This window comes from Gekko japonicus, unplaced genomic scaffold (genome assembly GCF_001447785.1).
Source record: "Gekko japonicus isolate JY-2015 unplaced genomic scaffold, Gekko_japonicus_V1.1 scaffold342, whole genome shotgun sequence".
Lineage (NCBI taxonomy): Eukaryota > Metazoa > Chordata > Lepidosauria > Squamata > Gekkonidae > Gekko > Gekko japonicus.
In genome coordinates this window covers 440,205-452,788 of record NW_015169785.1, presented here as the reverse complement: position 1 = coordinate 452,788, position 12,584 = coordinate 440,205, and the positions used below count along the sequence as shown (strand labels likewise).

The 12,584-nt window shown below is 45.8% G+C and overlaps 1 protein-coding gene across 1 annotated transcript in view; it reads right to left on the bottom strand.

The window, feature by feature from the left end:
• LOC107115253 overlaps positions 1-12,584 on the bottom strand; it is a 53,464-nt gene that overhangs the window by 18,418 nt on the left and 22,462 nt on the right. Inside the window, exons 13-18 of the mRNA XM_015416911.1 lie at positions 11,685-11,912; positions 10,471-10,626; positions 9,252-9,469; positions 6,648-6,828; positions 4,236-4,382; positions 1,643-2,071 (exon numbers count right to left, since the gene is read on the bottom strand). Of these exons, the coding sequence (XP_015272397.1) occupies positions 1,643-2,071; positions 4,236-4,382; positions 6,648-6,828; positions 9,252-9,469; positions 10,471-10,626; positions 11,685-11,912 (1,359 nt within the window). The remainder of the gene's footprint in view (positions 1-1,642; positions 2,072-4,235; positions 4,383-6,647; positions 6,829-9,251; positions 9,470-10,470; positions 10,627-11,684; positions 11,913-12,584) is intronic.

Here is a 12,584-nt window from a genome sequence, read left to right as displayed (position 1 = left end):
GGATGATTTCTGTTTCTCTCTTCCCATCTTTCCTGCCACACCTTTTCTTACCTTCCCTCATCTTAGCTCACCCTTTCCCCAGTCAGTTGCCGGTTAGCTTTACAGTCCTCTGGCTTCCCCTCACACTCCTCTCCTTGTTAGGAACTCCATGTTTCTCCTTATACAGCCTGCCTTTCTCTCATGTCCTTCACATTTCTGCATCCCTGTGGGGGATAGCCCCTAAACCTTTCTCTTCTCCCTGGGAGGACTGGTTCTTTAGAATAGCCAGAAGGGAACAATACATTTTTTGGGTTAAACTAACTGTAAGCGGGCACTACTTTAAAGTAACTACAATCAGACACTAGAACAGCAATCCCTAACATGGTGCCTGTAAGTATGTAAGTATAAAATATCAAGTATGTAAGTATAAAATATCTGTTCCAGACCAGGCAGGTTGTGTGTGAATCCTGGCCAGTTAGTATAATTTATAATTTGATAATATCCTTACCTTTTTTGTATTCATTTATGTTCAGGATTCATACACAACCTGCCTGGTCTGGAGCAGATATTTTATACTTAAATTTCTAGTGTGTGTTGTCATTATTTAGACCACCAAAGAAGGCCCTCTGGGCTAAAACATGTTTGGTCTGAACTGACATGTGTTGCTGTATGCTATGTGGATGTGGTTTTTATCTATGGTTTTAATCTATATTTACTGTGCACTTTGTAATAAATAGATGTGTCTTATTCTTTTGTTTAGCTGCTCAACCTTCTAGGTTCCTAACTTGCTTCACAGGCTGCGGTTTCCCCCCTTTTCCTATTTCCTCAACCTAGAGAATTCACCAAACATTCAATGCCAAAACAAAGGGAGTTTCCTAAGGACATTTCCCCTGCCATCACCATGCAGGAGATCAAGTAGACATTGTTAGCTGTAATATAATATCCAATCTGTTTGCCTTCTCCTACACTGGAGCCCTGGAGGAGAAGGTCATATCTGTGACTTCTGAGACTTGCAAGGTTGCTTGCAGTGCATTCCAGAGCGGCATCTGAAGGGAGGGCCCTGAGGGGTTAGTGAAGGGCTTTCTTGCACCATGCATCTATTCTATCAGGCATGCGTCCTGCTCCAGCTGTTTTACCTCTTCCACACGCTGGTGGGGTGGCCTTTTCTTTCTCTTTAAACTACCCAAAGTACTTCCTAACAGCCCCTGGCAACGCTTCCAAAAGGTTTTATAGGCTGAGGGTTTAGTTTCACAGAGCTGGATTTGAGGAGAAAAAGAGACAAAAAGAAAGTGATGGAGCAGCAAGGATGATTCCCCTACAGGTCAGGAGGGAACGGAGGTGTGTGTGATGAAGAGGGACAGCAGGATGTGTCACAAGTGCACACTGCAGAAGTTCACAAAAAAGAAGCTGAGACTGCCGGGCTGCTGATCTCCATGATCCAGACTGTGCACAGCTGCTGCTCATCTGGGAACTTACAAATTCTCCACTGGTAAGTCTTGACCAGTAAGGCTGACCATCCCCAGCTGATGTCCTGCGTGAGCACCTCAGAATCCCTTTGCATCCATCAGAAAATCTCATCATTCCTCTAGGGGCACACATTCCTTGTATGGGAGATGCCAAGGAACTCTACCAATGTCCTACCCAGAACATGACAATATGTTACCTTGTGCAAGCCCTCCTCTTCCACTGATGCTGGTACTCCTGCCTGGTTTTCTGATGCCAGTATTCCTGCCTTCTTCTCCCCTTTCTTGCCAATGCTCAAAATCAAGTTCACTGTGCCACCCAGGTTGCCAGTACTGTGTTGTGGCACCAGCAGCACTGGGTTCTCCGTGGGTTTTAGGGCCAATATTTCCTTGGGGGCGTCCTTCTCAGTAGGCGTGCAATGTACTAATGCTTCCAAGCTCAGTTTACACACTGGGTGAGCATCGGCAACAGGCGGGACTGCAGCAGAGTCCTCCGTCCTCTCTTGCTCATGGTGCTGTGGTGCCGAACCATCTTGGAGGGAGAGTAATGCGAATGGAGGCGCTTCTGACACACTGGGTCTCGGGATGCTGTCTTTATCAGGCATGTCTACTTCAGGGGCTACTTTCATCTGGAGAGCAAGAAAATATTGTAAAATAAAAAGAACTGAGTTGCAGTTCAGCAATCCCTTCAGTCTAGGGTCCCTCGTCTGTTCCCCTTCCTTCTGAACAGTGATCTCCCTCACCTGAAGGCTCAATTTGCCTGGACAGGGTATTCTGACTGTAGCTGGGAAGAACATCATCAGTTAAATTTCAGCATGTTATAACTAAACTAGACATGAGGCTGGGAAATGAGGCTGGGAAATGAGGCTGGGAAAGATCACTGTCTTCAAATGTAAACTGCAGTTGCTGGGGAGTAGGGGAATTCAGACTGGGGCTGTGAAACACCCATTTCCCATCCTGAAATTGCACCACCTCTTCTTCTTCTTCTTCTTCTTTTTTAACATTGTATTTATTGAGTTTTCCATTAACATATAATAACACAACTTAACAAACTCCAAAATGATGAAATTAAACAACATGTAGTTCTCAAACACCTAGTTTTAGTTTCTGATGTTATACAATTCTATTACGACTTTATCTCAAGCTTTATCCTGTTATGCCTAGCCTAATTTCCATTAATTTCTATCTTCTTTATCTTCAGCCAGTTGTATATTATTCTCTATTTTCCCCAGTATTTTTCTTCTGGTCTATTTTGTAATTCTATATTTACTCTATCCATTTCCGCTACTTCCAACACCTTATACTTTAATTCCTTTATAGAGGGTAAAATGTTCGATTTCCACCTTTTTGCTATCAAGATTCTTGCCGTGGTTAATATATATTGCACCACCTCTTCTAATCCAAATCAAGCCCCTTCCCGGTTGCTATATACAGTTTAAACAACAACAACAAAAACATTATTATTATTATTATTATTATTAAGGAGAGAAAAATCAAGCCCCTCCTCAGACGCCAGATATAGTTTAAAAACAATTAGAATTTAAAAATGCAAAAAGATGCTTTCCCAATTCTCTTAACATCGTGTCGTTTGTTTCCCAGGCTGCTGTTAATGGAGAAAGGGCAGGGTTTGGGGTGTTTTTTTTTTGAGAAGCCATATGAAACAGGCTCAAGATGATGAGTGTCAGGAAACCCAGGAAGTGGAGCACCTCATCAACTCAGAACTTGTACGCTGTTCATCTGTGTCCTGCCCCTTTTTCTGAGGAGCTCAGAGCAGCGCTGTTATCCTAACAATAATCTCGCAGTATAGATTAGGTTGACAGACAGATGGTTAGACTCACACTACCCAGCAAACTTTATAACTGTATTTTAATCCTTGGATTTCCAGAGCTCCTGCATCCCATTTGATGAAGTTGATGTAACAAGTGAACTCAACATGACTCGCAAAATATGCATCCTGGTGAAATAGGACAGAAGCAGGGAAGCGTGCCCGGTATAGCTACCCGGGTGACTTGTTTATGATTTCATAGATACCTAGGGCTAAGCTTGTGCTAGGGCAGAAAAAACACTCTCTTTCATCTCTAGAAGAAACTAGCTGAAGATATTAGAAATGGATCTGAGGACAATTTAGTGGACACACTCAATTATGCTTAACAATTAAAGAGGGGGAAAGTTCTGGTAATGGAGAACAAAGGCATGTAAATTGGTAATGTGCAAATTCAGTCAACTATTTTAAAAGGAAAAATGGCTCTAACAAATAAGGATGGATAAAACAATGGCCAGGATTAGGCACTTCAGGAAATATTAATCCAGATATGAGCAAAGGGTATCATAGCAAGGACTGTACATATTTAATTAAATTCTGACTTTCATATGAGGAAAACAGGAAGTGAAGTGCTGTTCAGGTACAATCATGGGATGATGTGCAGAGACTGTACAACACTTGCCATGCCATTTCCCATGGTAACCACCTGAGGCAAATATTCCCTTCATAGATTCAGCAAAACATGTTTTGGCAACTTCACAATAAAGGATTGGTTAGTGTTCTTTTGCAGATCAGAGAAAGGGGGACTGAATTGGGATAATGACTCTGCTTTATCAGTCTTGATGCACAGAAGGGGACACACAGCCACCAAATGTCATCTCACTCTATTAGCCCACCTACAGCATTCATCCCAGATCATTCTGCTCTCCTGCTCTACACTGGTTCTGTGGCTGCACTTTAATAAGCCTGGTGAAAGGGCTGTTTTGGCAATTCTGAGCTCTCACAAAGCCCCTTGACAGCTCCATACTAACTTGGTACTTCTTGGGCACACTCTGGGCGCCATCTTGACTCTTCCAGCCATCACTCTTGGTGCCAAGCTCCTTCTGAGAACTCTGTGCTCGCCAACGCACCACCACCCATCCCAACATGCTCTGCAGCTCCTCCATTCGCTCCTTTATCTAAAAGCAGACAATAAAAGAAAATAAAAGGGCAGATATGTCACATGAGAATGTCTTACTAATATTCTGCGCCTTCCCCACCAGATATGAATTCCGTAACCTCAAGAGAAGGCGTAAGGATGCCTGCCAGGGCTCTTTCACTTGTGTAGCAAAGAGGTACTTTCTAACAGAAATGTCTTCATCATCTGCTGTCCAGGAGCAGGGATGCATAGGCTACTGAGCCCTTTGGACTTAAACGCTGTGGCTGCCACTGAACAGTGTTGTCTGAGCTTTCTCCACCTCTGGGTCAAACGAGCAAGAGTGCTAGCTGATTTGCCTTGCTGAATGAACAACTCACTAGTATAACTGCCTCACGGGGCTCTTCGAAGTCAAGGATAGCCAACGGATGTCCTCAAGCAGTGTATTCGGCCCCTGGCAACATCACCAAATTACAATCGAGTATACAATAAAATATTTCTCCAAAGTTTCACTCTTAAGAAAAGTGTTTTCAAGTTGTGAGAGACAGAGGTATCATACTCCTGTGTACTACCAGTCTATTCAGGATTGCCATGGCAAGCCCTTACTGTTATTTATTTAGAACAATGTTCCTACAACTTTAGCAATCTGTGGGCAGGATTTTAATTTAAATTGTTTGTGGACCCCTCCCTGCCCACTGCACTGAAACATTCCTTTTCAAAGTGTACACAGCGGGATATGCACATTCTATCGAGGCTTCTGTCCTCTCACATCCTCAGAAGCGTATCAGCTGCACTTTAACAGCACATTACAAGTGTGTATGAGAGAAATGTTTGTATTGTTTGTACATGGCCTGTAAGGTCAGGTCTCAGAGGGCAGTTGATTCCACTGGGCCCCAATCAAAAGGCCTTGATCTAAGTTATCTGTCTCCTTCTCAGAGTCAAATCTAGTTCAATTGTACACTGGATGTAACTATGATGACTGCGTTAGGACTGCCCCTCCTTGGTGTCACTTGGCCAGCTGGAATTCCTGAGTCTGAGCAATTGGTTCCCAGCAACCAATCAATGTGTTTTGTGGCTAATGTTTTGATGTGATCTGGATGCTAAGTAGGGACGCCAGCCTCCAGGTGGGACTGGGGGAACCCATGGAATTACAGCTCATCTCCAGTCTACAGAGATCAGTTCTGCTGGATAAAATGGATGTTTGGAGGGTGGGCTCTGTGGCACTGTACCCCACTGAGGTCCCTGTCCTCCCCAGGGTCCACCCCCAAATCTCCAGAAGTTTCCCAACCTGGATCAGGCAACCCTACCCCAGCTTGATTTACATCTGGCTTTTCTGTCACAAAAAAACCACATGAGACATATCATAACATAAAATCACAAAGCACATTTAAAAGAAGTCTAAGGGATTAAAAACTGCAGACAGCAGCACCATAAAAGAAGCCATAAAAACAGCCTCCCCCCCCAAAAAAAAACCCTCAAGAAAACTTTCAGATATTAAAAGCAGCAGAGACAAATAAGCCCTACAATCAGCAATAGAACATACAGAATCAAATAGCTTGAAGGAATAAACATGCCAAATACTTCTGGAATGAAGTCATTTCCCCAAAAGGCCAAAAGAGAAGAGGCCTGACTGACCTTCCTGGGGCAGGTAATTCTAGGCTGGAAGACACTGATGAAAAAGCCCCCTTGGCATGCACCGGTTTAAGCAGGGCACGAGGAGCTAGTTTTAGGGCACAGGCAGGCTCATGGGGCCAGTTTGTGCATGGAGCCTGACCACTGGTGAGTCTGTATTATGGAACACTCTTTTGCTTTAGGATCACAGCCTGGGGAACAGAGGAGTCGCTAAGAATATAGAATTGGCTAGCTGTGCTGCAAGCTGCCATTTCTCAACGGCATCTTGCCAAGTACATATCTTTACAAAGTGAGTAATCCGAGTATCCTGCAACTGTGAGAGCCAGTTTGGTGTAGTGGTTAAGTGTGCGGACTCTAATCTGGGAGAACTAGGTTTGATTCCCCACTCCTCCACTTGCACCTGTGACCTTGGGTCAGTCACAAGCTCGGGCACAGCTGTCCTTGAAAAAGAGCAGTTTGTGTCAGAGCTCTCTCAGCCCCACCCACCTCACAGGGTGTCTGTTGTGGGGAGGGGAAGGGAAAGGAGTTTGTAAGCCGCTCTGAGACTCCAAGTGAAGGGCGGGGTATAAATCCAATCCTCCTCCTCCTCCTCCTCCTCTTCTTCTTCTTCTTCTTCTTCTCTCAAAGGCTGACATCCCCAAAAGATTTTCAGCAGACATCAGCCTTCCCCACTTACTGTCTCACTGAGGTCATGCTCCTCAGCCACCAGCTCCCGTCCTGCAGCTGCCAACTCTTCAAACTCCTTCAGCTTAGTTTCAATGTTGCTCTCCAGCTCCTCCCAACGATTCTCTGACAGACCATGAACGCTGCTCAGACTCTCTGAGAAGATCTGAGCACGGGTGTCTTCTGTCCAGGAGCTAGGGAGTCAAGGAAAGAGAGATGGGTTTATCACTCCGGAACCCGGACTGAGGTGACCTCACAAAACTGCAACTAACAGGAACTCCATACAAGACTCGGAGCGGGGTGTTCTCAAGCCAGGAAGAATCCCACAGAAACCTCAGACTGACTTAGCTTAACTAAGCTTGTAGGCCGCATCATATTTCTTACAGTGGCACAGAGTTAAGACACCTGAACCCTTTGTAAGGTGCAGCATTGGATGCTAACATTGCTGAGAAATTGCCAAAGTCCTGGAGCCTCAGGAGAGACCACAGTCACCCCCATCACTGCACAGCCCTGCCACAGAAGTGATAGCTGGACTGAACCCTCCAAAGTTCTGGGGCCACCTCTGTTTTCGATGCATGTGCTGCCATCTGTGTCTCCTCTCCTGTTCTTGTATCTGCCAGACAACAGAGGGCAAGGCAATAGCAGCCTTGGCAGCTAGGAGTGGCTGCTGCCTCCTGGATGTGAGGAAAGGAAATGGGTGGGCAGGTGGGCCAGCAGCAGCACCTGCTCCCAGGTGCCACAACAGCTTCCACACAGAGACCTGCAAAGGCACCTCCTAAAGGGAAAACAACAGTGATCGTCAAGATGTCCAAGCATCCACACGCCACATCCTGGCTGTTGCCACTCCACCTCCTCCTTTCCCTCTGCTGCTACGGCAATCCGACCAAAAACCCCTTTGCTAGCCAGCAACCTCCACCTTTCCAGTTTCCCGGCTGAGAAAACGAAAAAAAAGCCTTAAAGAGCTTAAAAAAAAGGAGACCCGAATGAAGCTTAGTGCCACCATTCAGAAGGCAGAGCTTAGATCCGCCCCCTCCCTGGATTGGCTGTGAGCACAACTTCCACATGGAAGCTCCACGTGCAGTCACCCCACATTTTTTGTTTAAATTGTATCAAAGGAAGTTTTTCTTTGATTCATTTTAAACAGGAAAGCCTCATGAACCCCACGTGTCATGCCTGGAATCAGCACACTGTATAATATGTGAAAGCTCCCCCCCCCATAACAGGCAGAGGCATGCTATCAGTTTGGCCTTGCCCATGACACCATTTTCCTGACCTAAAACAGCCCCCACAGATAAAGTTGCCAGCTCTGGGTTGTTAAATACCTGGAGATTTTGGGGGGTGGGTGGGGTGAGGGGAGGGGAGGGGGAGGGGGAGGGACCTCAGCAGGGCATAATGCCATAGAGTCCACCCTCAAAAGCAGCCATTTTCTCCAGAGGATCTGATCTTGGTCATCTGGAGAGCAACTGTAATAGCGGGAGATCTCCAGGTGCCACCTGGAGGTTGACAACCCTACCCACAGAGCTGCTATTTGTCCTTTTGTGGCCTGTATGCTTCCCTAAATGGGAAAAACAGTAGCTTAGTGGTCAGAAAAATGGTGCATGGGGGTCAAGGACAAATAAGGCTAGTTTGGCTTGGAGATGCATGAATAGACTCCCAAAGCATTTTTATAGGTAAACTGCAGGGCAGCAGTGAAAAGAGGCCTCAGCCTGATCAGACCATGGTGTGTGTTGGGGGGGGGGGGGGGGAGAGGAGGCTAAGGTTGGGAAACTGGCACTTGGGAAAAGTTCCTTCTTCCCGCACCACAGTCCCAGTCCAAACTGGGGTCTCATATATCTGCTATTTTACTAAAGAAAAAACATTTTGGAGCTCTATATAGAGAACTCTCAGTATCTTGTCTGGTTTGGCCCTAAGAGTCCCCCGGAATATCTGGGCTTTAATCAGCTGAGCAGTGCCAGCTCCTCTCATGGTACTGTTCTTCTAGCTGACTTCAGAGGGCAAGATACATCCTTGATGAAGCAGGACAGGAAATACTTGTTGGAAATAAAATGGAGCAGAGGTCCATCAGTGGATATTAGCCACAAGGTATAGATAGGGGCTCTGGGGCAAGTGATGCTCTGTCTTCTTGGTGCTTGGGGGGGTCAACAGTGGGAGGACTTCTAATGTCCTGGCCCCACTGCTGGACCTCCTGATGCCACCTGGTATTTCTGGCCACTGTGTGACACAGAGTGTTGGACTGGATGGGCCTTTGGCCTGATCCAACACTGGCGTCTCTTATGTTCTTATGTTCTTATGCTCTCTGAAGAAGTGAGCAGTGACTCATGAAAGCTCATACCCTGCCACAAATTTTGTTAAAGGTGCTACTGGACTCTTGCTCTTCTCTACTGCTAGAGACAGACTAACACAGCTACCCGTCTTGAACTGGAAATAAAATATAAGACCCATTACAAAGCTATGTGGTGTGAGTCGTACACTTTATATAGTTGTGATGCATGCACACATGTGCGCGGACACACACACTGTGCAGTATTGATATCCAGAACTTTAAAGGCTGCCTCAGGCCATCTTGCAACTAAATATTCCAGAGATACGAAACTACTGCTGGAGGCCACTGACTTACATAATGGCCAAATAATCTCTGAAGAATTGTCGCAAACGAACAGCATGCTGTCCACGGACTGCATTTTCCAACACCAGTTTCTGCAGCTCCTTCCAAGCCTCTAGTGTTTCTTGAATCCCCTTGGAGTTGTCACGTGTCTGAAACAGGCAGGTCTCCTCCAGCTGAGTTGCTGCTCTCTCCAGATCCTCCAGGTCCACTTCCAGGTCAGACATATCACTCTGTGGAACATGGGACAGCAGCATTCAGAATGGTAACAAGATCCAGCAACAGGAATCTTCTGACCAATGTTCCCTTCTAAGCTGTGGAGCCTTGTGAGCAAAAATTCCACTTTGTGAGCGTCTGGCATTAAAGTTGTGAGTGAGTGATTTGGCTGCTGCATAAATTAGTTTGCTCTGGAGCCATCCTTCCTGAGCTAAGACAAAAATGTGTGAGCCAAAGGCTAAAAAACTGTGAGCTAGCTCACACTAACTCAGCTTAGAGGGAACACTGCTTCTGACTCCTTTCCTTGCCCCTGTCTGAGGACAGGCGTGGGCTCTGCTGATCCCTTTCCATTCTCCCTTCTGCTTTCCAGAGGCCAGGAGCATTAACATCTATGCTGAACAGAAAAGCAAGAGCTTAGAGCCAATGCTCTCTGTGTGGTGGGTGGAAGGACAGATGCTCAATGCTCTCTCTGGCACTACAGGCTGTGAGTAACACCCTGGCTTTTCACCTCTGCCATGGGGAAATGCAACTTACATGTGATGTGGTGTCAGATCCCTGATCCCAAAGTCTATGAGCACCAAACTGATTCCTCTTGGCTGCTGCCAGCCTTGTATCTGTATAAATGGGACCTGTATCTGTATAAATGGGAAATGCCTGGCTTGGATCCAGCTGTTGCCAGACAATGGCACTAGGAGCACTGATCTGCTGTCTACAAACTATCAGGAACTCCCAGTCGGATAAATCCAAAAATGCTAGAATGGGATGTTCTGACTAGAGGATACTGTTTGATGGTCAGTGACTCTGAATGCGTACACCTGCACCAGTGTGATGCAAAAGAAACCAATCACATCCCAAACCTACCATATATTTTGAGATCAGCTCAAATCCAGGTTGGCGCATCGAACAAGAGCAAGTTAACCCGATGCCAGAGAGATCAAACTGAAGGGTAAAAGCACAATGTGATCCTCCTTTGGGAGAAGTCAGATTCAGTGCTCCGCACTGAGCCTCTCACTCTCACCTCTATTTCTTGCTGCCTTCTCAACAAGCCCTGCAGCTCCAGCAGCTCCTGCTCACTTTTCACTGTGGCAAAACTCTTCTCTGCCTGGATGAGGTCCTGAGCCAGGGCTTCTGCATTGACCCTCAAGGTCTCCATCTGGGAGGCAATCCAGGACAGCTGGGAAGACAGCAGTGAAGCTTAAGGGTCATGCAATGGGCCACCCAGGCCACTGGGGCGAGAGCCTTCTCTAGCCTGCTGCACAATTCTGAAGCAGTCATGCAGACACACACGCCTCTGTTTAGCCACATGGCAGAAGCTGGTGGTTCCAGGGTCCCATTCCTGTACTCCTGCCCCATGCTAAAAGATTATTTTTGCATAGTTTGCACACGTCACAATACCCCAAGCAATTTTTAACTGTTCATTCTTCACCAATGTCATTTGTACCATTCTGCAGGTTTCTTAGCATGAAAGCTAAAACAGCTGATCTTTATGGAATATGTCTCATGATATACAAGAAACGGTTGGTGCAGAGTCTGCATCTCAGCCTGAATGCCACTCCTGATTAGGGCTCCATGCCATGGTTTTGTGGCAGGGCATCAATACTTCACATCAAGGAGGGCAGTTTCCCTTGCAACAGTAGCACAAAGAAAATGCAAAGAACAACACAGATCCACTTGGGGAAGCACGCCAGCCTGCTGCTTGTCCCAACACATGGGGTGTTTGCTCACAATCAGTTTTTGTGCTTCTACTCTTTGCATGCATGGAAACTGTGCCAAGATATTGTATGGAAACAGGGAGAAGCAAACAAAACTAAACAGGAACACAAGATGGAGCGGTAGTACAAATATAGCCTCAGCACCATAATAAAGCACCTAGTAGCTTCGCCCCCAAATACTTGTTTTGGCTAGACAAGATGTTCTTTCATGTCCTCCATTCATTGTCCAGTGGCTAATCCCTTCTTCACTGTCACACTTTTCCTTAAAAAACCCCCACAAATTAATCCAAACGTATGTGCCTTATCCTATCTAGTCTTCCTTGCTCACAGAGAATCTGGTTTATTTCAGGAAATGGGAGTTCTTCCTAATCTTGAATTACTCAAATGACTACATTCCTTTCAGGACCTCCCCTACTCCCTCATTTGAAGGACAGAGCTGGGACAAACCAAACCAAAATCTGAAGAGCAGCAATGGGGGAATGCTGGTGTACTATGAACCCTTCTGTTAACCCTCTCTTACCCTTGTTTCTTTCCCATCTTTCAAAGCCTGTACATGGCATTCCAGGTTCTCTGTCTCAGTTGCCGCCTCCACGGCCCGCTCCCGTTCTTTCACCACATCATTCAGCATCTCTACTGCCTCTTGCAGTTCTTCCAGTGGTCTACACAGGTCCTTACTGCTCAGCTGCCGCCCTCCATGGGCTATGAGGAAGGGCAAAGATTCTTGTGAGCTTAGCTGGTTAGCCACTGCCTAAACGAAAGCAATACACAAATAATGTGGTTAGAATCTATATGATATTATTTTTTATTCGTGTTTTATATTCGTTGTGACTGACTGTAGTCACAAGATTAACCTAGACACAATAAATGCTATTGTACCTTATATAACCCACATGTTTTATATATATAACCCATGTCCCTGGCTTTATTTATTGCCAGAGCGATCTTGAGAAGATTACCATTATCCCCATTTTGCAAGTGAGGGATTTGACTTGGAAAACCACAGATTTTCCTAAGGCCATACAGGAAAACTTAAATGGAATTTCTACTAGTATCTTTGATAATGAAGGTTTTTGGCAATGACCTTTACAGAGATACTTGAGCAAGCAACAGTAGTCCTTCACAGAATAATTGTCCACAGTTTAAACCAAACCTAGCCTGCTCCATATATGTAAAATCATAAGAACAAAATAGGAGCCCTGATGCATCAGACCAGTGGCCCACCTAGTCCAGCAGGTTCTGCAGAGTGTCTAACATGTGGTCCTGGAGGGCCAACAAACAAGGCACAAAAGTCAAGACCTGGGTCTCAGAGGTTTATTGCCCCTGAATATGGTGGTTCCCTTTAGTCACCATTAGGGGTGTGCATTCCGGTATACCCAAACCAAAAATATATCCAAAAAACACCTCATTGGTATTTTCGGGT